The 26,315-nt window shown below is 35.7% G+C and overlaps 1 protein-coding gene across 1 annotated transcript; it reads left to right on the forward strand.

The window, feature by feature from the left end:
- Positions 1–4,265: 4,265 nt before the first annotated feature.
- On the forward strand, positions 4,266–25,766 carry LOC110215594 (histone H3.3A-like). The gene is made up of 2 exons (XM_020997199.2): positions 4,266–4,271; positions 25,245–25,766. The coding sequence occupies exons 1-2, from the start codon at positions 4,266–4,268 to the stop codon at positions 25,764–25,766; spliced, it is 528 nt and encodes a 175-aa protein (XP_020852858.1).
- Positions 25,767–26,315: the final 549 nt, after the last annotated feature.

Raw genomic sequence — 26,315 nt, forward strand, 5'->3', positions numbered from 1 at the left:
CCATAATTTCAAAGATCTTAAAGCTCTTCCTTTCCCATTTCTTGCATAGTCTAGTATTCAGTGAGACCTGGTTCCTTCCTTAAATTATGATAGGAAAAGACTGCATTTAATAGTTCTGCTTTTCCGCATTTGGTTGTGAGGTTGTTATGCCCTAATACAAGGTCAATTTTTGTGAAAGTGCCACATACAATAGAAACTAGGTATATTCCTTTCTATTTCCATTTAGTATTCTCCAGAGGGCTATCATTTCTGATTTTTCTAAAATTCTATTCACCTCCTTAACATCTTTCTTGTTTATTTTATGGTCAGATTTATTGAGTTCTGAGAAAGTAAATTAAGGTCCCCTACTAGTATAATTTTACTATTTCCACCTGTAACCAAGCTCTTTTGACTTCTAGTCTAAGTGTTCTTTCAACTGTAAGATACTGTCTGATCTTGCTTAAGGAAGACCCTGAAAATTTTCTCTTATCAAAATTGTTATGAGTTTAGCTTCTTTTCTTTCTTTCTTTTATTTTTCTTTTCTTTTCCTTATTTTTATTTTATATTTTAAGTCCTAACCTGTCTCCCTCCCTTCGCACTCCCACACAAGATAAAGCTTTTGACACAAATGTGTGTGTGTGTGTGTGTGTGTGTGTGTGTGTGTGTGTGTAAAACCATACTAAGCATACCTCTATTGATCAGTTCTTTCTCTGGAAGTGGATAACATCTTCCTTTGTAGTTGATTTGAATATTTATAATACTCAAAATAACTTAGTTATTCACAGTTGTTCTTCAAACGATATTGCTCTTACTGTGTACAATTTGTCTTGCTTCTTCTCATTTCACTCTTCATTATCACAATCATGTACTATAACTTGTTTAGCCATTCTCCAATTGATAGGCATCTTCTCACTCTCCAGTTCTTTGCTACTACAAAGAGTGCTGCTATAAATATTTTATAATATATAGGTTATTTTCTTTTTTCTCTGATCATCTTGGGAAATAGACCTAATAGTGGTATTATTGGATCAAAGGGTATACATAGTTTTATAACTCTTTGGTTGTAATTGTTCCCCAAACTGGCTGGAACAATTCACAGTTCCACCAATAGTGTATTAGTGTCCCAATTTTTCCACATCCCCTCAACTTATTATTTTCCCCTTTTATCATTTTAGCCAATCTGATAGATATGAGTTGATATCTCAAAATTGTTTTAATTTGCATTTCTCCAATCAATAATGATTTAGAACACTTTTTCATATGACTATATACATTTTCATATGACTATATGCAGTTTTGATTTCTTCATTAAAAAACTGCCTGTTTGTATTCTTTGACCATTTATCAATTAAGGAATGACTCATATTCTGATAAAACTGACAAAGTTTTCTATATATTTGAGACATGAGACCTTTACCCAAGAAACTATAAAAAAATTTTCCCCAATTTTCTCTTCCCTTCTAATTTTGGCTGCATTGGTTTTATTTGTACAAAACCTTTTTAATTCAATGTAATCACAATTATGCATTTTATATCTCACAGTGCTATCTCTTGTTTATTCATAAATTTTTCTCCTATCCATAAGTCTGATAGGTAATATGTTCCACATTCTTCTAATTTTCTTATGTCTGCCTTTATATCTAGGTCATGTATTCATTTTGACCTTGCTTTCCAGTTTTCCCAACAATTTTTACCAAATAGTGAATTCTTATCCCAAAAACTTTAATCTTTATATTTGTCAAACACAAGCTTATTATAATCATTTCCTACTGTGAACTGCATTTCTACACTGTCCCTCTAATCCACCTTTCTATTTCTTAGCCAGTACCAGGTGGTTTTTTAACAATTATTGCCTTACAATACAGTTTGAGATCTAGTACTGCTTAAGCTTATTTTCTTATGATCTGTTTCTTTCTCCTCAAAGCAGAATGTTGATAATAGAAGAGGAAATTACTGAATGACAATTTCAGTACATCAAGGATCTGTGACTTCACTTGTGTGGGCAATTGCTCCTCTACTAATACAGATTGCAACCCCTCTATACTTTAGTAAAGAGTTTAATGAGCTTTTGTGGATATAGACACACACAATTCATCAAATAAATGCCACTCTTCTGGGTCAATAGGTGATGAACTTAGTTTAGTTGGTCCTTGGATAGACATATAGTATGAACCCAACATCAAAGCCTTTCCAGCTTGGTAGAACCTGCCCGAAGTTTATAGCATAACCTTCAAAAACCCAGAGTCACTTAAATGGCCCATTGATATGCTGAATTAGGGCTTTGATGGTGTATGATTTTCAAAAAAGTAGAATAAAAAATTGAGGTGCAGAACACCTAGGTGGCCCAATGGTTACAGTGTTGGACCTGGAGTCAAGAACAGCTGAGTTCAAATCCTATCTCAGCACTTATTGTCTGTGTGACCCTAAACAAGTCACTGTAACTGTTTGCCTTAGTTTCTTCAAATGTAAAATGGGGATAATAATAGCACTTACATGCCAGAGTTGGGGTGAGGATTCAATGAGATAATAGGTGTAAACCATTTAGCACACTGTCCAGCACATAGTAAGCCCTATATAAATTCTAGCTAGCTAGCTAGCTAGTAGTAGTAGTAGTGGTGGTGGTGGTGGTGGTGGTGGTGGTGGTAGTAGTAGTAGTAGTAGTAGAAGTAGTAGTAGAAGTAGTAGTAGTAATAGTTGCTGGTTGCTGTCCTTTGTTCTCAAAGAGAACCCATATGACATCACTATGTTAGAGTCAAGTTATAGTGTGTCCAACTGTGGCTGATCAGACCAATACCAAACTCAAGATGTTCCACCACGGATCAGGTACGAATAATTCATGGGAACATTTGAGGCAGATTCTATAAATTTGTGTACCTCACGTTTCTTTTGAGCTACTTCAATTCTGCTTTGCTCATAGAGGACAGCACCTTTTCTGACGAGGGAATGCTATGATGGGCGGTGCTGTGCCAGTGTCTCCCATGTCACACAATCAGTTCCAAAGTTCTTGAGAGTGTCCTTGTATTGCTTTTTCTGACCAAAATACGAACACTTGCCCTCTGTGAGTTCTCCATAAAATAGTCTTTTAGGCACATGTACGTTTGGCATTTGAACAATGTGGCCAGCCCATCAGAATGACGCTCTCTGCAGTAGAGTTTGAATGCTTGTCAGTTTAGTTTGAGAAAGTACCTCAGTGTTCGTCAGATACCTCATCCTGCTAGAGGATGTTCAGAATCTTCCTAAGACAATTCAAATGGAGGCGATTCAGTTTCCTGGCATGGCTCTGGTATACTGTCCAGGTTTCACAGGTATACAACAATGAAGTCAGTACAATGGCTCTGTAGACCTTCAGTTTGGTAGGTAGTCAGTATAGCATCTCTTCTCTCCCATACTTTCCTTTGGAGCCTCCCAAACACTGAACCGACTCTGGCAATGTGTATGCCAACCTCATTATCAATGTGTACATCCCTGGAAAGTGTGCCGCCAAGGTAAGTGAACTTAACCACAGTATTCAAAACTTCTCCATTTGCTGTAACTAATGGTTCCATGTATGGATGGTGTGGTGCTAGCTGATAAAGCACCTGTGTTTTCTTGATGTTAATTGTTAGACCAAAATTAGCACAAGCAGCAGAGAATTAATCAACAGTAATAGTAGAACAGAGAATGAGTTTTGACCTTTGTTACAAATTAAGATATCCTAGTATATCCTAGTAGACTAAAACAACAAAAAACAAATGTTTGAAAGGTTCTGCTAAACTGTGGCTATAGGTATCACTGCTCTTCTCTCAGGAAAGAGATAAACACAATTCAACAGGTATGATGGTATTACTCTTTAGCAGGATTGTTAGCACAAGCAAGGGTTATAATAGCATAGAATCAAAATGTCATAGTATCTGAGTTATAGGGGATTTTTGAAAGTCATCTATTCCAACACCCTGATCAATGTCTAAATAAGTTTGCTCTATAGGTATTCTTAACCTTTTGTGTTTCATGGACACCTTTAGTAGTCTGGAGAACTTCTGGATCCCTTCTCAGAATAATATGTTTAAATGTGCAAATATATATTATGTACAAAACACTGTGATAGGTGCTGGAGGTATAATAGGTCCACTCTCAAGGAGCTTACTTGTTATTGGGTAGCTATGCCATGTACTGAGATAAATAAATACAAAGTATTCAGAGAAACAGAGAGTAATTTCAAAGGAAAGGAGTACCCATGGGTGGAGGATCCAGAAAGGCCTTTCGTAGGAAGTGGCAGCTGAGCTGGAAGAAAACTGGGATTCTAAGAGATGGCGGTGAGGAGGGAAGTGAGCTCAACAGCTAATGAGGCAGACTTTCCATAGCTGGATAACTATAACTTCCTTACATTGAGGTAAAATACCTCATTGTCACTTCCAACCGACTCTCCCCTATGGTACCAAGCAGAATAAGCTAAATCTCTTTCTCACAATGATAGTTCTTCAAATATTTTAAGGCAGCAATCATGTCTCCCCTAAGTCTTCTCTTCTCTAAATTAAATACCCTCAATTTCTTTAATCTTCATATGATACAGTTTTAAGTCTTCTTTAACAAACTTATATGTGAGTTTTAAGTTTTTTATTCTTTTTTTTTAACCATCCAGGTTGCCAATTTCTGTATGTTATCCAGTTTAGTAATTTCCTTCTTCAAATGTAGCACCCAGAACTAAATGTGATAGTTCAGCCATAGTAACCTCTCTTGATCATAGTACTATAGTATATTCTTATTAATTCAACCCAAAATTGCATCAGCTTTTTGGGTTATCATTTCAAATTATTAATTCATATTGGCTTAGTTTAGAATCCCAAATCTTTTTCATATTGAAACCTATAGGCTAGGACTGCCCAAGACTCAGTTCACATAGAATAGAATCTAATCCTAGAGGCCTGATTTTTCCACCCCACCTCCCTCAAAAAAAGGTTATTTTCTCTCTTTGAATGGTTGCCTTCTTCTACCTTCCCACCACCTGGAGTTGCTCTAAGAAAATATTCTAATATAATTCTATACTTTGGGCATAGCTTGTATCTGGGTTTTCCAAAATGTACTTCTATATAAAGATTAAAGGTACAATGTGGGTATTGAGTATAGGACAGCCTTTATTTCACCCCTCAGAAAATGCATAAGACATATAAGACTCCCAGAAATCCATAAACAAAGACAGAAAACACATAAAACACTTGGCTTATCAGCTCCCTTCACAATGGAACTAATGGGGTGGCCATGAGGTAATGAGAGAAAGAGAAAGAGAGAGAGAAGGGAGAGGGGGAGAAGAAATATTATTCTGAGCCAGCCAATCAATAAAGGTCTATATAATGTAATTTCATCAAGTTGATTGGGTAGCTCATTAAATTGAAACTCTCTTGATCGATCCTCCTTACCAAAAGAACTACTATCAAGTCATATTTCCAAGACTTTGCTAGTGTTGGGTTTCACTACTATTTACATTCCTTAATTTGACTCCTTTTGGAGTATTTAAAGAGAAGAGTTTGTCCATTTAGACTGCTGCTCTTTAACATTTGCAGAATACTAATACTTTTCTAAGCAGTATAGTAAAACTTAGGTAAAATATACTTATTAATATGATGCAAAGGCAGAACTGAGATGATGTTTGTAGCTGATGTAATTTTATTGATCATTTAACTAACAGTTGAATAATTTTTCTATTTTAAAATTCTCTTTGTTAATATTAACTCAATCACAAATTTCTGCCACGTAAAATTGTTTTAATATATGGAATTATATTTCTATAAAATATATTATTACATGTAAATAAAGTACATTCTATGTATTATACAAAATATGCACATATATGCATATGTATACTATTTGTGTGTGTGTGTGTATACGTGTATACTTGACAAGGTAGTAACTACTGCTCTATATGTGTCTCTTTCTGCATTTCCTCTCCCTTCTCTCTGTGCATTTTAAAATGCCTAATTGATGTTCTTTTTGCTATGTCATCATTTGTTCTCTCACCCGGATCCCCAAACCAGGTAGAAATATTCTTGGTTAATGAAATTGTGCAGTCAAGGAAAACAAAATAAATCCATTCACTAGACATAGCTGAGAATGCACACTGGTTCCACACCTCCAGCTCTTCCTATCTCTGCCAAGAAGTGGAGTGAATGTTTCGTCATCATTTTTTGAAGTAATGTTGAGTCATTACTGAGTTTTTGTCAAAGTTTTAAGGCCTTTCAAAGTTGTTCTTTTTTTTTAAAAACAGTAATATTATATAAATTATTCTCTTGGTCCTGCTCATGTCACTCTGCACCAGTTTATGCAAGTTCTCTCAGGTTTCTCTGAAACTCTTCTTCATTTCTTACACCACAGTAGTCTTCCATTACATTCCTATACCATTCACAAACTGATGAGCAGCATTTTAGTTTCTAGTTCTTTGCCACCACAAAAAGATCCGTTACAATATTTTTTATACATAAAAGGCCTTTTCCTCTTTATTAACCTCTTTGGAGTACAGTATAGGCCTCGTAGCATTAATACTGGGTCAAAGGCTTTGCATAATTTAGTAGCTTTAGGGGCATAGTTCCAAATTGCTTCTTAGAATGGCCAGTTTTACCAACAACACATCAACGTGCTATTTTCCTGAAGCCCATCCAACATTTGTCATTTTTCTTTTTTGTCCACTTTGCCAATCTAATGAATGTAAGCTATAACTGTAAAGTACCTTTAATTTGCATTGCTCTCAGGCATTGGTATTGCTATAGACAGCTTAGATTTCTTCCCTTGAGAACTGTCTGTTTACATCCCTTAACCATTTATTAATTGGGGAACAGCCTTGGGAAACATTCTTAATGTTAATATCACTGTGACAAAAATTATACAAAATTTAGTGACTTTTTAGGTGGAGTTCCAAAATATTTTCCATAATGGTTGAACTAATTGATAGTTCTGCCAACAATAGATTAGTGTGTCTGTTCTTCCACAACCCCTCCAACAATTGCTATTTTCCAAAGGTTTCATCTTTGTTAATCTAAAGTGTATGATGTAGAATCTCAGTGTTGTGTTAATTTTAATTTCTCCTATTATTAATAAATTGGTTCATATAGTTCTTGATCATTTGTTTTTCTTCAAGTAAGAATTACCTATTCATATCCATTGGCCCTCTTTTTTACTGGGTAATGTCTCTTAATTCTTTATTTATATGAATTCTTTATATATCTGATATGTGAAAAATATTGCCATGGAGTTCTTTTGATAGACAATTGCTTTCAAATAACACTAACACCATGAAGAGATTCCAGAGGTTAAAGCCTAGGTCTTATTATGCTTAAGCACAGTTTCAGAGCTCAGAAAAATAACTCTGAACTTGATTAGGGTTCTAACAAAACTTACATGGTTTTCAATTACATCAGAGAGAAATAATTTTTGATCATTCAGCAATCTTGTATATCCTCTTAGGTCATAAAAGTTAAATAGATTTGGTTTTGGCTATAGATAAATTAGGGAAAGTTATATATTAAAGTGAGGCTTGCAAGATTTTGTGTTCACAATGGGCTAGTTGAGAGGGGAGATTTTCATGCCAAAAAATAACACGGGGTCCTAGCTTATTGACATTGTTCCACAAATAAAGCAAATTAAATTACTTTAGGAAGCTTGATTTATCTTTTGGCTTCTTATCTCAGGAATGTCTGAGGACCCTCACTAAGTTTTAACATCCCATGAGACAGGTTTTAGTCAGCCAAATAACCTCCTACACAGGAAAAGCAGCTTTGAACCTCAAATAATAAAGACTAATAAATCGAAATAAAACATTCTTGTGGCATATCTTTGATAGGGATGAAAGGCTGAATGTATGATTTCATTGGCATAGAGAAGTCCCAGGTGAGCAAAACTCCTGTATCAACAAAGGTTTGTATCTTCTTTGAAACCTGGATATTGGATATTTGTTAGAGAAATTAGCTGTGAAGATTTTTTTTTCCAAATTAATTTTTTTCAAATTAATTTAATATATGTGTGTGTGTCTGTGTTTTACCACGTTACAAATCCTTGGTCTGTAGTTTTCTTTCTCTGATTTATCTCTTCTCAGTTTAGGTATCAGGATTATATTTGTCTCATTAAAGGAATATGGCAGGATACCTCATTTCTTTATTTTTCCAAACATTTTATATAATATTAGGATTAATTTCTCTTAAAGTTTTGGTAGAATTCACTTATATTTCTTTTTGGTCTTAGGTTTTTTTTTCTTTAAGAATTTCTTTATGCCTTTTCAATTTCTTTTTCTGAAATTCAAGTTATCCTGTTGATTTTGAAATTGTATAGATGTTACCTACAAATATTTTTCAGGTAATTATTAGTTATCTCAATAATTTCATAGGTAGGGTTATCCCCTCCCCCAATACAGATCACATCTGCTCCACATGTTTTCTCATAGTATATAAATTTTGTCCATATTTCCCATAAATCTTTAACAGAGGATATATCCAAAGTACTTTTGGTTTCCCTCTTACATTTTCAGTGATTTGATGGTTTTGTTGTGCAGGATTGAAGATATCCATCTGTTATTTCTCATTCTTGCTATATTAACAGCTCACCTCCTCTACTAGTCATATGTATCCTCAATAATGTATTTTATGCCACTTTTCACACATAAGTAGTTGTAACATGCTAATGCTTGTTCATATCTAAGTGAGTCTTTCTATTGCCATTTGAGTTATCTGTAATGTTAACTCTCCTGAGAGCAGGATGTTACATGGCTTGTAGCCATATAGCATCATCAGGATATTATTCATGTAACATATGGACCTTTCTTTCAGCAAACAATTCAGAATCCTTGAAAGCACTATACAATTTCCCAAATATAATACAATCTGATTTCTTCCTCCTACCTAACTTTGGACTCAACCCATCCTCTGTCTTCAGCTCTGGTCCAAGATACACATATCAATGGACTAATGTGATAGACTGCCTATTCATCTACATGTTACCAGATTATAGGGTCCTAGATTTATAGCTGGTAAGTACCTTACAGGTCATCTAGTTCAAACTCCCTTCATTTTATAGATGAAGAAACAGAGACTCAGAAAGCTTTAGTGACATGTCCAAGGTAATACAGGTTGAAAGTAGAACACAGATGCTCACCTAAGTCTTCTTGACTCCAAATTCAGAATCTGAGCAATATGCATTTTTCATCCACTTTGTTTTTCTACTGTAAGTGGTTAGACCAATATCTTTTGCAGTAATGATGTGATCTGCAAATAGACTGTTTGAATAACCTCAATATTGGTAAAGAAGCCTTCTTTTGGTTGAGCCTTTCATAGATTTTCTATCCTGACCAAAGAACACTTGAGAAATGCGTATGCTCATTCAGCCAGTTATCTCTGTAATAACACTTTCCATTTCTGATTTTTATGTACCTCCTCTAAGGAGAGCCTTCAAAGTTTCAATTTGCTCTATTAAATTAAATGTTTCTTTAAAATCAATAAACTATAGGCCCAGCAGTTTTTTTTTGTATTATCTACAGCTCTGTTAATTACAGGACTATAAAGGTGTGGTTTTCTGTAGAAAATCACCAATGAAAACCTGCTTTTTCCCTTGCCATGTTTGTATCAAGGACACTCTTGATGCTACATATAGATCGTCATTAAAAAGATGTGACCGAGGTAGTAAAGTGGGCATATGTATTTCTTTTTGCTATCTTAAAATTTCACATTGTTATTATTTTTTAGATAAAAACATAAATTATGATCTTTTCCCTTTGGGGAAATCTTTCCCTCTTTCAGTTATCTTGAGAATTGATTCCCCGAGTGTTTTTAAAAATAACAAAGCATTTTTGCCTATTAACTGAAGTAATATTGTAGGCTCATATACCTTAAGCGTAAAGTACAAAACTCATTGGAAAAATTTTGTTGATACTGTATGTATTTTCCCATATATACTTGAAACTGAAAGATGAAAAAGAATGCTCTTTTCTAAAAGTTAAAATAGTCTGAGAACTTATCCTAGAAAAGGAAAGGAAAGAAGGAACATTTACAGAAGCTATGATCCAATTTCTTATGTAGAAGTACTGAAAGGACAAGATTAGCTTTTTTTTTAGGTTTTGGAAGGTAACTGTGATAGAATAGAGCATGTAGGATACTAAGGACATGGAAATAGAGTGTGGTTCTTATTGACTGAATACTAAAATTTACTGTTACTTATTTCACTCACTGATTTGTATACACTAGTATGTCATGAGAGATTTGTGGCAATCTTTGAGCATTATTTCCAAGGATGCACTGGAGCAGAAAATTAAATACCCTGCAAATGCGGGACAGAGAATCCAATGCTACCACCTAGAGTATGTTAGATCCAACTGGTCTGAGTTAGGATGTCTCACCAATTATATAAACCATTCTGCTAGGATTGTTTTTGTTTCAGCTATTTTTTCCAGATGGTTTTTATTCAACATCTTAATTTTCAGTGTGCTCATGGGACGCTGACAATGCCATTTCTTTTCCTTTCAGTGTTTTCCTAGTTGACAAATGCCTGATACTCCTGTGTCTCTGGCTTGGCAGATCCCTCCTGCCTATCCTTAGTGTAGCTTTTCCTTTACCTGTGCTGTTGTTCTCAAGGATGACAGCAGCATATGCTTGATCCAAGAACAAGTGTTGCTAACATCGGTCATGATGGGGGGACTCACAAATTTCTTGTCATTGTGAGCAATCTTCAGATGATAGAAATTGAGGTAAAAATCATCAAGTGATGATTTTACCAAGGCCAGTTGTTTTAAAATAATTTCTTTATCTTTCAGTGATCATTTTATGATACCTTTGGTTTTTCTATCACAGCTACTTAGTAATATGCTACTACCTACCCAGTGAGGCTTGTACCAAAGGAAAATAGATAAGCAAAATCAACTGACTAAATGATCACTCATAATAGGGTATACATTGTTTTGTGCTCAAAGTCCCCCACCTCTTCAAGAAAAGAAGAGAGAAACCATGGCAGTTTTTTTAAGTGCTTTGTCCAGGTCAAATTCATTTCTGTATGGACACTGCCACATTCTTGATAGAGGGACTTTTTCCAAGAAGTTAACCTTGCATGGTAAGGTTCACTCATTCACAATGTCCAATGGAAATAAGAGAAAATAAAATGATCTGAATAAGGTTAAATCTTAACTCCTTGAAGAAATTCTGCAAGTTAAACTTCTGTGAGGTGGATAAAGAGTGCTTCATAACTCTAAGTGATAGAACACGAAAAACATACATGAGAGAGAAGTGATTTTCACAGGATTCCCCTTTAATCAGTTAAATTGATCTCTATAATAGCCTCACATAATAGCTATAATTACAGTAATCATTCCCAATTTGTAGACGAGGAAACACCAACACTATTGTACCTTAAACAAGGAACTTAAGCATTTACTTTATTTTGCTAATTCATCTCAACTCAGTCCTTCTAGACACTCACCATAAAGCTGTAAAAATTTTATGTTTCTGTCATTTAGATTTATCAGTTAAAATATCTACTAATTAAAACCCTGACTACTATTGTATACTTGATTCTGTATGTTCTTTGCTACACAATCTGTTCCTGCTTCTATTAGGCCCCGATAAGTAAAAATGAATTTTGGATAAGAATCTACCCCATTATATGACATATTGCATATAATTCTCTTTATGCCTTGGTTCTGATATGTTATTGACTTGAAACAGGTATAGGTACACATAGAATACAAATTATTGTTGTTGTTGAGTTGTGTCTGACTCTTCATGAGTCACACTGTGGACCTCACTCTCCATGGGATTTTCTTGACAAAGATACTAGAGTGGTTTGCCATTTCCTTCTCTAGTGGATTACCTTTTTGTCAGCACTCTCCACTATGACCTATCCATCTTGAGTAACCCTGTATGGTATAGCTCAGTTTCATTGAGCTACACAAGCCCCATCGTTAAGTGACTTGCCCAAAGTCACATAGCTGGGAAGTTTCTGAGGCTGGATTTAAACTCAGGTCTGACTCTAAGCCCAGCACTTAACCACTGCACCACCTAGTAATAAAGATGGTGTAACTCTCTTTCCACCAAGACAGAATTAATAGAGTTGGGAATTGAGGATGATAAAGACAAAGAAGGGTATGGCGTTTTGCCTGTATATCCAGAGCTTATCTAGTATCGAAAAACAAGAACAGTTTTTAAAAGAAGAAAATAAAGTAGTTGAATTGAAGCAGATTTAGTACTAGCAAAAGGTAGGTTTTTTAGGCAGTCCAGCCTTAAATTTAGCATGGGAGATAGCGATTATAGACATTCTTAGAGGAGCCAAATGAAAGGACCCTGGGCTTAAGGTAAAAGAGTTGAGAAATTCATTCAGACTGAGTCAGGAAAGCTTTAAAGAACCGTCATTAAAGCCAGATTCTATTTACTCTGTGCATCTGTATTGCCTCACTACCTTAGGAAAGTAGTTATTAAACTAAACCAATAATTCCTTAAGGGGTGTGCCATGAAATTCTGGATGTTACGTTACTTCACATAAAAGAACATTAATAAATAATTTATTTAACAAACTTACCCAGCATGCTAGTATGCTAAGTATAGTATTAATAAAGTAAACAAAACTTGACTTTTACAAATAAACACCAACCTCAAAACATGTCAGACCTTACATTTTCTAAGAATTCAACAAAATGGCTGCCTTTATTGAAGGGAAATGGAACGTGCTTGAGTCTCCTGACGCGCTGCTAACTTAAATGTTCAGAACCCTCACTGCAAAGCTTACTGTGCCATCATGGTGAAAAATTGAGAACCACAGCATCAAACAAAGTGGCCTGCATATGTGCTCCTGGAGGAAGCAGGAACAAGAGACTGGAGAAGGCTAAGGTTCTCAAGGTCATAGTACAAGAAGAAACCTTCTACCCTAAACCAATAGGCAGCTAAATCATGGCAACCCATATCTCAATCCTTTGGCAACATCAAAACAGTACATTTGTTGAGCTTAGCTCCTTTCTTTTCCTGATAGCCACTTCACCAGTGCCAGGTGAACTTCATGCATCCAAGTCCTTTATTCTCACTGTCCCAGGATTTCCAATAAAAAGAAAGACAAGGTACAAGGAACTTCCATGTGGTCCCCTTAGTTTTGGCCCCATGATATGTGTGAGTTAGTAAAGTTACAGGGTCTTGAGGTATGGAGGTCAACATACATCTATTTATGCCCAATCCCTTCACATCCACATGTGTGTGGCCCAGAGTACCCATCTCTATCTCTTTGCCCTAAAGCTGAGTGAAACCCAGTATTACTGAAGTATAGCATGGGAAAAGGCTGAGACCTACAAAATTGTAGTGTTGGAAGCCAATACTGACTTAGACTAGGCAGATGCCCTCTTGCCACTGACAATGGTCCATACACATTCTGGTTTTTTGGCTTTCTTTGTCTCTCAGGATTTAGCACAGTGTCTGCTTCATATTTATGGCAAAAGAATCCCAACAAATTCATGTGATTTTGCCCCTATTCTGGATGTGAAGAGATTGTTATAGAAGGGGAAAGTTTCTAGTTGGCCCACGTCAGCCAATACGTTCTCTGGCTCCTCACCCACACCTTGTGGTTTATTCTTCTCCAGATGCAAATATAAGGCTTTGTTCATAACTTTTCTTATTATAGAAAGAAAATGTGTATTTAGGATAGGAACACAAGCAAAGATCTTGTTCACTGAATTGAAAAATATTCTAGCAAATTAGCAGTGCCTCTGTGACACTTGAGACACTAAATGTAACTATTACTTAGAACAATAAATCTGTACTCTTATTAAATAGTAGTCTTTATTTTTCATGTAGGCAGATCTTTTCACTGCTGCTGGAGTAATATACTACTTATGCATTACAGAATTCAGCAGTGTGAGTTTTTACTTATTCAAAACACTTTCATTAACAGTTACCAAGTTATACAGCCTTTTCAGATTCTGTGAAAAATTAAGTTAAATATTTTTCCTTGTAATTTCTCCCCTACCATAAACAGATGACAAAGGAATATTGGGTCCAAAGACATATCATTCCATAGTATCCTTCCAACTGGGAAAATAGGGGAAAACCTGTCCCTTTCTTTGGCCATACAAGATTGGATGGGAATAAATCGTTGGGGCTTTTTCTTGCTACAATAAATACGTTTTCCTAGAAAACAAGTATTTGTTCCTATTTAGTCAAAGTAAAATCCTAAGAAACATACAACAGGATTTGGTAATAAAATATATTGAATACCTCTAATACATAATGAGGAAACAACTCATATAATGAAGATTGCTGACAAATTAATAAAGTTTTCCTAAGAGACTTTTATTCTTTTATTTTAAAGAAATCATTACTCTAGTGATGTTTAAAATTGCATATTCATTCCTGGACAACATTTAAATCTCACTTTAAAGTTCTTAATGCTTTTAATAAAGTTTTCATCTTACATTTGTTAGGAAAGCTCTCATTTAGGATTAAAACATGTCCTTAAAGAAATAACAAATATGCTCCATATACAACATAATTTTCATTAAATACTTATAACTAAGAATTTTAATCCATTAAAGAAGTCTGTGAAAAAAAAAGAAGTCTGTGAAATGTTGAACTATGCTTGATATAATTAAAGGAATTAGGAGAACAGAACATAAAGGAAAAAGAATTAGAAATGTTTTTTTTTCCAATATTAACAACCAAGGAATGAGGTGATGGAAAAAAGGACTGGTTTTCAGTTGGGGATACTTAAGCTGGCATGATCTCCTCTACCCACCACTGCTAAAATTTTCCTCCAACTTCAGAACTATAAATTTGTTAGTCCTCTCCCGTAAACAGCTATCACCCTTCCCATCTAGACTATGTTTTCATATTTTTAAAAGGCTCATCTTCTGTTCTCAGGCTACAATTTCATTCAATCTCAATTCAACAAGCTTTGTCAAGTGCATTTCAATGGGTTGGGCACTGTGTCAGGTAGAGTAGATAAAATATAGATACAACAAATACACTGAAGTTTAAAATACAATGAGAGGAAAGAAAAGGGAAAAGTCCACAAATAACTATGATATAAGGGAATGTGAGATAAATGCAAAGGAAAGGTCCAAACAAAGTACCATGAGAAATTTAAGGAAGGTAAGATAATTTTTATCTGGATGGTAGAGGGAACCAAGGAAGAGCTTCGGGAAAAGGTAGAAACTGAGTTAAGTCTTCAAAGAAGAAAATAAACTTCAACAAATGGAGATGGTGAATTGGTCTTTTTCTGAGCCTGTAGAGATAATTGGAAAGGATAGGTGATCAATATCTCTTATCGTTATGATTTCCTACATTTACCACCAAAAACTTATCTAAAAGTATTTTTTATTGTAAATAAGTAGCCACACTGGGAAAGGAAAGAAACAAGTCAAGCTACTAGGATATTTATGAATCCTAGTAAAATATGTTGCAGGATATAGATAGATAGATAGATAGATAGATAGATAGATAGATAGATATAGATATAGATATAGTATATATTTAGGCAATTGGGGTTAAGTGACTTGCCCAGGGTCACACAGCTAGTAAGTGTCAAGTGTTTGGTCTGAGGTCAAATTTGAACCTGGGTCCTCCCGACTTCAGGGCCAGTGCTCTATCCACTGCGCCACCTAGCTGTCCCCAAAGGATATTTTTTATAGACAATTAAAATGTAAGGAGACCTGGAGACAGATGATACTATTAGTTGTTAAATCTGTGTCTCAAGATGGGCGTCCTTGAGCTGACCCAACAGCCACTTATGGTGTCAGATCAGCTTCTGGGAGCACAGACACAAACATTTCCCTGTATATGGAGAAAATGTCCCATTTCCGACATTTATTAGTAATGTTTCACCAGTTTTCTTTGTATCAAAGGGGCTTCTGGGCAGCAAATTCTGTGGAAGTAAGGAATTATCTACTACCTCTGCTGCAACATTTATGCTCTGGAATTTTTGAGCATATAATAGCTTAAGATAGCACAGGAGGGAAAAAGGATTTTTTATTTAGCATTTCATATATTGGGATAGACCAGGGCTAGAATAGACCCTAGAACTAACTGTGAGGGGATAAGAAGAGCTGGAATCAGGAAAACCTGAGTTAAAATCTGGCCTCAGACCTCACAAGCTATGTCACCCTGGTCAAGTCACTTACCTACTACCTGCCTCAGTTTCCTCAACTATAAAAAAAATGGGGATAATACTTTACAGGGTTGCTGTGAAGAGCAAATGTAAAAATATTTCTAAAATGCTAAGCCCAGTGTCTGGCACATAACAGATGCTTAATAAATGCTCATTGCTTTCCCTTCCCCTCCTTCCTAGGCATGGAGCCAATGTGAACAATGTTGCAGAGATGGGAGAGGACAGGTTAAAAAAACGTGGGATGAAGAGGAGTTTAGTTTGGCTGGCAGACAGAATGAACGAAGGGGATTATTAAGAGTTAAGGTAGATTGCAAATGCCTTTTTGCTTTTAAACAGGCTGTTCCCATGCCTGAAATGCACTCCCTCTTCACAAGTGCTACCTCCTACAGGAAATCTATTCTGATCCCTACCTCAGTTCTAGTGCCCTCCACCCAAAAGTTAATTTGTATCTACTTCATATATGCTTTGTATTAATCTTCGACCTACTGTATCCTTCCTATAGAGTGTAAGCTCCTTGAGGGCAGTAACTGCTTCATTCTTGTGCAGTGAGAGCCTGGTCCATGCACTGATCCCATCAGTTTGCTCAGCTGGTACAACTGCTATAGTTTGCTTCCTGGAGAATTGTGATGATGTGCCTTGGAAAGACCGGAGCATGTGTAGACATTTTGTAACTGCTTCCAGTCAGCTAATCATATGGTGGAGAAGAGGTTCTTTGATTGGTTGCAAGCATTCAAAAAGGCCTGTTAGTTATGGCATGGTGTCTCATCAGATTCGAGGAGTGAAAGAGCCTCCAAGATCCCCAAGGAGCAAATGAAGCCAAAAACGGAAGTGACTCTAGCTGATGGACTTTTTAAAATGTCTCCCCAGTCAGTCAAAGAGCCTCTTCTCTACCACTTGTATAGCTGACTAGATCAGTTATGGAATGTCTACACATGCTCCACAATCTCTCCAAGGCGTTTCTTTTATACATCTATATGACGTGAGCTCCCTAGCCTCCTCTATGTGGAGAGGTTGCATCAGCTGAGCAGGCATTGTGCATACACCATTACATGTATCTTTGTAACTCCAAGGTTTATTACAGAGCCTGGTATACGGTAGGCATTTAACAAATAGTTATTGGATGAAATTCATACATTCTGTTTCCTTTGCCCAAAACACTTTCTTCTCCTTGGAGGCCCTCTTAAAATATCACCTACTTTAGGCTTTAAAAAAAACCTTCTATGAATCAATGGAAGAAAGGAGGTGATTTTTCCCTCCCACCCAACACACAATCAAATCAAGATAACAGATAATTATTGAAAGTACTGTAAGGCTGTGCTAGAACTACATAGAATAATAAGCACTGCATCCTCCATATAACATGACTATAAAGTATATAACTACATTTATTTATAATATTTAACATGTTTATATATAAGTATGTAGTATTTATATAAATACATAATTATAATGATGTCTTATTATGATATAATTATATAAATGTATAATAAAATATATGTTTAATAAAATACATATCTTTAATGGGACTAGCTGTTTCTGTTATGCATTTCACAGTGTTTGTAAAATTCTTTTTATTGGCACATCTTTCTTATTCTTTGTCTACATTTCTTTATGTTGTAATTCTTAGATTATTAGCACTTTTGCCAAAATATCTGACCAAGCCAGCATAAAATCAGCCATTCACATAGTACCAAACATTTGACTTAATTGGATTTTGCCCAGTATTAAATAAAATTATTTGGTATTATGTACAGTCTTGCCTGAATGAAAGCCAACAGTGAGTCTAAAATATACCAAAGCTTGACAGATCCCAAGTACCAGGTCGCCAGAATGTCTAATAATTCATTGTGGTGACTAGAATATTTGGTGAGGCTTTAATTGATGCTATACCTACAAATTTCTTCCTTAATCCTTATTTACATTTTCCTAGGAAGGAAGAATGTATGTAAAGAGATCTCAGGACTTAGAATCAGAGGGCTTGGGTTCAAATACCAACTTCAACATTTACAAGCTGCGTGACCTTGGACAAGTCCCTTAATCTCATTAAGTTCCGGGTTCTTAATTTTTAAATTGGAAAAAATAACACTTGTATTTTCTACCTTGAGGGACTGTGTTAAGGAAGTGCCTTGTAAACTTTAAAGCATTATATAAATGTGAATTGTTGTTGTTACTTATACCTGTGATTCTTTGGTTTGGGAAATTCCCATCGAGGAAACTTCCTCTACCTACAGACATCTGTACTTTTTCTGAGACTCCATAGTCTTAGAAAACTTCCTGGGGCATGAGAGTTAGTTGATTTGTCTATGGTCACACAACCATATGTCAGAACTCAGATTTTTCTGGCTCTCAGCTGATTATGCATTATGCAGCACTGTCTATTATTATCATTATCATTATTATTATTACTACAACTTAATACATGTCCTTTAATGGAAATAATGATGGTGACAATGTGGTATTGTCAAAAGTATACTGGTTCCAAATTCAGAAGATCTGAGTTACTGAGAACCAAAAAGTATAAAGAAGAAAAAAAGGCTTTTGAGCTCCAAATTATTTCTCACAAAGTCACATGTCTGACTTATAAGAGAGCCCTCTAAGTCACTCATGTAGCCTGTTAACTCATATCAGATACTAACAAAATAAGTTTTGTCTGATTTCTCAGATGTAGCAAATCTGGAGTTGTGTTTCAGAGGACCGAGGAAGCATGGCATGGTAGAACAAATTAAGAACCTGGAGTTAAGAAGACCTGGTCTCAGTTGTGAACTGATTCAACCATTCTGTAGAACAATTTGGAACTATGCTCAAAGAGCTATAAAACCACAAATACCCTTTGACCTAGCAATGCCATTAATAAGTTTGTATCCCAAAAGAGAATTTTCTAACAGCTAGCTGGAGTTTACACATCACAGTTGTTGTTCGGTCATTTTGGTCACATCTGACTCTCCATGACCCTATTTCCAAAAAGGAAAATGATCCATATGTACAAAAATATATATAGCAGCTCTTTTCTGGGAGTAAACTAAAAATTGAGGAGATACCCATCAATTGGGGAATAACTGAACAAATTATGGTATGTGATTATGATGGAGTACTATTGTATTATAAGAAATGATTAGCAGGATGCTCTCAGAAAAACCTAGGAAGATTTGCATGGGCTGATGCAAAGTGGAATGTACTGTGTACAAAATAACATCAGTATTGTAAGATGATCAGTTGTGAACGACTTAGCTCTTCTCAGCACTACAATGATCCAAGACAACTCTGAAGGACTTATGAGGAAAAATGCTGTCCATTCCTAGAGAAAGAAAAGACAGTGATGGTGTCTGAACATAGATTGAAGCATACTTTTTTTTGCTTTGTTTATTTCTCTTGAGTTTTTTTTGTCTGTGTTTTCTTTCACAACATGACTGTTATGGAAATGTTTTGCATTAATACACATGTACTAACTATATTGAATTGCATGCCTCCCCAGTGTGGGGGGGGGGGGAGGAAGGGAAAGAATTTGCAACTCAAAGTTTTAAAAGCACATGTTAAAAATTGTTTTTACATAGAACTGGGGAAAAATAAAATACTAAATAAATACAAAAATAATAATTAAAAAAAAGAAGACCTGGTCTCAAGTCCTACATCTGACAAATACGGGCTATGTGTTCCTGGGCAAATCACTTAACTTTTCAATCACTCAAGCTTCTCTCTCAGAATAAAAGTTACAGGTGCTCCCTACATGAATGAAATCACAGGTCTGGATCTCTCCTTACCGCAGAAAACAAACAAATATTAGAGGGGAGCTGTGAGAAGATGATAAATTAAAAAGTAAAAACTCAAAAAACTTAACTGAGATCATTCAGTGTCTAGGCACACAGTACCCTCTACCTTACAGGCGCCCAGGAAGGCACCAGTATTCTACAGCATAGAATAAGTTGGTGCCAGTTGTGTCTGATTTTTTGTGACTCCATTTGGGGTTTTCCTTGGCAAAGATACTGGAATGGTTTACCATTTTCTTCTCCATCTCATTTTACAGATGAGGAAACTGAGGTAAATAGAGCTAAATGATTCGCCCGAGGTCACACAGTTAGTAAATGTCTGAAGCTGGATCTGAACTCAGGGTGATGAATCTTCTGGACTCCAGGCCTGACACTATATCCACCAAGCCACCTACCTGCCTGCCCATAGGATAAGTACCTCTTCCTAATGATGGCTGTGGCTCCATCAAGGAGACAAAGAACTTCTTGATAATCCGCTGGAACAAAGCATTTATTAAAGACATTAAGCATGTAAAAGAGGTTAGTTTTAGTTATCTGAAAATTTACTCTGTGAAAACCATCATTCCTACTGCGTTATACCTGAACTAGAAAATTCACCTTCAGGAATAGTAGTTTTGCATTCCAAAACAACAACTAAAGCCAGAATGATTCAAGTCTTTCATTTTCTATAGCCATGTGGCTAAAATTAGCTGCAATCTTCACCAGTCAATTAGTGTCAGTCAATAAGCATTTATTAAGTATTTACTATGTGCCAGGCATTGTGCCAAGTGCTAGAGATACAAAGAAAGGCAAAAGACAGTCCCAGCCTTCAGGGACCTCACAATCTAATGAGGGAGACAAAATTCTATACAATTCTATACTCTATACAAACTGTGTACAGGATAGAAAGAAAGTAATCACCATCATTGAAGAATTAAGAGGCATCATTGAAGGGGATAGATGAGATCATAGATCCATTAAGTATTTAAATATGTATTTAAAGTGTTACATACATGGAAATAAATACAGGATATCACAAAACTGATTTCTTGGCACATACTAGATGTAAATAGTAAATGGCCACTGACAGAGTTTGAAACTTTTTCCTGCCTCTCTATTGAAGGATATATTTTCTAAAACAGTTCAATCCTTGAGCATCAAATGTAGAGCAGTAAAACTATGTGGGCAGTCAGGAGTGACAGTCAATCATTTGTGAACATCCTTTGTTTACATGGAGATGAGATGGAAAACTAGCTTTTGGATATTATTACCCTTTATGTTTAAAGGGCAGATACCTTTAAAAACTCAAGAGGATTCCCCCTGGCAATTTTTAATAGTGACTGAAAAAACTGGACTTTGGTAATATGCAATAAAACATGAAGAATCTTCTGTTGTTATACTATTTCTAAAAGTCTGGGCCACTGGTAACTTATTTATAAAGAGCTTCTACACATCTCTAATGTGTATTTTTTTGTAACATCCCTTACAGATTATTTTTGACTTGGCCAGGCAGGGAGCCTATTTTAAACCTTCAATTTGAAAATCATGGAAGCTTTATAAAGTCCTCCACCTGCATTTCTTTTTAGGAACACAGTTCTTTATTCTCCAGAGGATGAAAACCCCCGGCATATAAAAACTTTGTTAAGCTGTCACTATCAATAGAGTACAAAAAAAATAATGGTTGACAAAGAAGAAACAAATTGCATCTTCGAATAAGTTTTCTTCAAGCTCTTGTTAAAAGCTATAACCTCTGATGCTAACTAAATTTAACCCATTCTGACCCTTGTGGTGGCCCTTAACCTTTTCTTTATTCTGCTTCCTGTGGTTGCTGGAGAAGCCTGGCCCAGTCATTGGAAAAGCGTTCTCTGTCACACACAAAGGCCCAGCCTCACTGCTACTCTGTCAGGAGGCACAGAATAGACTGAGGGGTCAGCACCTGTGCCGAGAGCAGGTGACAGTGAACTGACTGGATCATTCTAGGGCAAGTTGTAATAGTTTCTACCCCTCAAATATCGTGCTGCAGTTTCAGGCATTCAAGCCAGTGAAGTTCAGATTTTCTTTGTGAATGCAGACTTTAAACAAATTAATCTATTGCTGTTCAACTGACTGTAAAATTAGTAGATTTACTGTTGCAAAAAAAAGGGGGGGGAGCTTTCACTTCCACTTTAATAAGGTCACGGATGTGTTCTAGGCGGCCAACAAAGCAGCCTTTAAAATCTTTGCAGCTGAAACCAGCAACTTGGAAAAAAAAACCCCAAAAAACCCTAAACTAAAAAACAATGTCTCAAATGTACAGTGGAAAGTCTTTGCCATATAGTTAACGTGTAAAAGTCCACATTTGAGAAGCTTCTTCCACTGGGGTGTTTGCCTTTAATTGTATTTCACATAACAGTAGAGTGGGGAGGGGGCACAAACTTGATTTATCATTTACATTTGCGTTATGTTCAGTCAGTCTTACTTTTTGCCAAGGAAAATAGTCCTTGGTTAGTGTAGTTTCGTCAAAAAGCCAGAATGATGTAACGGAAAGATTCTAATCACTTTAAATATGTGCTTTTTATTATTTAAATGTAATTATTCAAAATTTAACATAATAGCAATTATTATATGTTTTATATTTGCATTTAATATTGTATATTAAATAATGATTCTGTTATACTTGAGTTTTCATGTTGATTTTATGTAAGTTAATATTTTGTAGGGTTTATGTGGCAGGTCTTCTGTTTTGTTTTGTTTTTTCCTCATGCATGTGAGGGAAATTATTCATCTTAAAATACTATTCTAAAATTACTTAACAGATAAATGAATTATTTTGAGAATACACTTGTTGGATGTTAAAAAGATTTAAATACGTTCTGTGTCTTCACAGAGTAAATAGACTTCTGAACTGCATTATTCACAAGAGACTTTTCAAAGAAGACAAATGAGATGTCCATTTGTAAATGCTCTTTTATTTAGCAGACTTGAAAGTCTCTCTCATTTGTTATAATATACATCCCTCATTTTAGACAAATTCAGTTTGCTTATTCCCTGGTTCAGCATGTTTTAACGATAATTGCTTTCATTTTCTGACATTGGAAATGATGAAATTGGGACCATAAGTCTTGGTAGATCTTAAACATGATAAAGAAATTTGCTCTAAGTGCAATTCTTTTGGAGGATATGAGGAGTTCTGTCACAGATGTAGTCACAAGATATTTCTCAACTCTGCTGAGGAAATGAATTATGGCTATTTTTTTAAAAAGTTTTTTCTAAGTGTTTTAAAATGTTGAAAAATACTGCTTTGGGAGCTGTGATATTTTACTCTTTTAAATTGAATACATTTTTACCCAGCCTGGTTAGTTTGGTCTCGGTCTTTGCCAAAATATTCTTTGAAAAAGTTGTCTGTATTTGACACTCCCAATTCGTTAGCATTCCTTTTCCTCAGAACTTTGCAGTCTGGTTTCAGTCCCCAACAGTCTACTGACACTGTTCACTCACAGGTCTCAATGATCTCTTACTTTCAAATCCAATGGCCTCTTTTCAGTTTCTATCTTCTTTGATCACTCCAAGTCCTTAAGGTTATTGACCTCTCCCTCCTTCTGGGTACTTCAGGCCACACTCTCCTGATTCTATGCCAATATTCTCCTAACTGTTTCTCTCTGTACTAGGCTGGCTCCTCATCTGCTTCTAAATCTCTTAAGGTGGATATTTCCCAAAACTCTCTTCACTATCTATGCTTTTTCACTTGGCAATCTCACATATTCTCATGGCTTCACCTATCATCTCTGGAAAATGATTATCAAATCTCAAAGCACAACATACATGTGAGTTATTATTATTATTATTATGACCATTTTTATCACTAGCCCCAATTTCACTTAAGCTTTAGCCCCACATCAAAAATAGTCTATAGGTCATCTTTACTTATGATCATTTGATTGAGAATGGGAAGGGACCTAAGAAATCCAATTTCCTCATTTTATAGATAAAGAAATGAAAGCCTAGGGAGCTGAAGTGAATTGTTGATGGTCTCAGTAGCTGACCTTCATATGTAAGACTTTAAGGTTTGTGTGGTATATTGCATATTACATGCATTATCTTATTTGAGCCTTACAACAACCCTGTGAGACAGGTGCTGTTTTCATCTCCATTTTACAGATGGGGAAGCAGAGGTTGGAGACAGGTTAAGTGATTAGCCTACTACAAGCTAGTAAATGTCAGAAATGGGATCTGAACCTTTATCAAGGCAATCAACAAGCATTTATTAAGCACTATGTGCCAAGCCCTGTGCTATACTTGTAGTACTAGTTAATAAGCAGAAAAATAAATAATGGAAGAGGCTCAAGAAAGAAGAATCAGAAATAACTGGGTTCACCCATCTGGTGGTGGGTGAATCCCCAAACAAATTACTTAAGAAAGAACCCTCTATTTGACAGAGGCAGCTAGGCAGTGCAGTAGATAGAGCACAGGACTTCCAGTCAGGAAGACCTGAGTTCAAATCTGACTTCAGACACTTACTGGCTATGTGATGGGCAGGTCACTTAACCCTGTCTGCCTCAGTTTCCTCATCTGTAAAATGAGATAATAATAGCATAAATCTCCAAGGTTGTTGTGAGGATAAAATAACATTTGTGAAGCACTTTTATAAACTTTAAATGCTAATTATTATTACTTGACAAGAATTACTTAGAAAATGGGAAGCAATAAGAAATTAGACCAATATATTATCCCAAAATGTTGGGACAACCACATAATATGATACATTTAAAATGTATATATTATCTGGCATGGTAACTGTTATATTATAAAAAAAAAACAATTAGAAGACAACCAGATTAGGTATCTTTTACAGCTATGGGTAGGAGGATGAATTATTAAGCAAACAGCAGATAGAGGCAGGAGTGTGCTAGTAAATGTTTAAGAACTGTCTCCCCCCCAAAAAAGTGTACAACTACATGCTTTTATATTTAATCTGCATTATTAACCTTTTCTCCATCACTTTCTTAAGTTTAGGTAAACAGCAAAAAAAATAATTCAAGCCCTAAATTACAGCATTTGCTGATTTGTGAGATGTAAATGTTCACAATAAAAAAACTTAACAATAAGTTCTGGAGAATGGGTATGAGTTGGCTCCAACACACCCTGTTAGAAACAATTATTAAAAAATAGATAATTTTGATTAGATTAATTTGAAAAGCTCTTGTACAAACAAAATTAATGCAACTAAAATGAAAAGGGAAACAGTGACTGGGAAAATATTTGTATAAAATATCTCTGATAAGGGTATACAAGATCATAAACAGATAACAGAAATGTGTAAATCCAAAAGTAATTCTACATCATAATAAGTGGTCAAAAGGTATGAACAAACAATTCTCAAAAGAAGAATTGCAAACTATTAAATCAAAGTATGCTTCAGGTGTCCGCAGCCGCCCACGCCGCCGTAGCTCTCAGCACTAGGGCCGCCTCTCGCTCTCCCAGCCCAAGCCGAAAGAGAAGCGGGGTGTGTATAAGGAGAAGTTTTCAGGAGCACGGCTCGTACCAATCAAACTGCCCGTAAATCCACCGGTGGCAAAAGCCCCCAGGAAGCAGCCCGCTACAAAAGCCGTTCACAAGAGTGCGCCCTCTACTGGAGGGGTCAAGAAACCTCATCGCTCCAGGCCGGGTACCGTGGCTCTCCGTGAAATCAGACTCTATCAGAAGTCCACCGAATTTCTGATTCGTAAACTTCCCTTCCAGCGTCTGATGCGTGAAATTGCTCAGGATTTCAAAACAGATCTGCGCTTCCAGAGTGCAGCAATTGGTGCTTTGCAGGAGGCAAGTGAAGCCTATCTGGTTGGCCTGTTTGAGGACACCAACCTGTGTGCTATCCGGACCAAACGTGTCACAATCATGCCAAAAGATATCCAGCTAGCACGCGCATATGTGGAAAACGTTATTAAACTCCACTGTGATGGGAAACATTCTTCATTCTCAAAATAGAAAAAAATCTCTTCTTCCTGTTATTGGTAGTTCTGAACGTTAGATATTTTTTTCCCAGGGGGTCAAAAGGTACCTAAGTATGTGATTGCAAATGGAAAAATAGGGGACAGAATCAGGTATTGGCAAGTTTTTTCCATTTTCATTTGTGTGTGAATTTTGAATATAAATGCGAGGACATAAAGCATTAATGTGGTCAAAAAAATGTTTCCGTGAACAAGTTTCAACAATTCAACTTTATAACAATTTAAATAAACCTGTTAAATATTTCTGGACAATGCCAGCATTTAGATTTTTTTAAAAAGTAAATTTCTTATTGACGGCAACTAAATGGTGTTTGTAGCATTTTTATCATATGGTAGATTCCATCCATTCACTATACTTTTCTGACCGAGTTGTCCTACATGCAAGTACATGTTTTTAATGTTGTCTGTCTTCTGTGCTGTTCCTGTAAGTTTGCTATTAAAATACATTAAACTAAAAAAATAAAAAAGTATGCTCCAAATCACTATTTATAAGAGAAATGCATATCAAAACAACTCTGAGATATGA

This window comes from Phascolarctos cinereus, unplaced genomic scaffold (assembly GCF_003287225.1).
Source record: "Phascolarctos cinereus isolate Bilbo 61053 unplaced genomic scaffold, phaCin_HiC Scaffold_726;HRSCAF=1367, whole genome shotgun sequence".
Lineage (NCBI taxonomy): Eukaryota > Metazoa > Chordata > Mammalia > Diprotodontia > Phascolarctidae > Phascolarctos > Phascolarctos cinereus.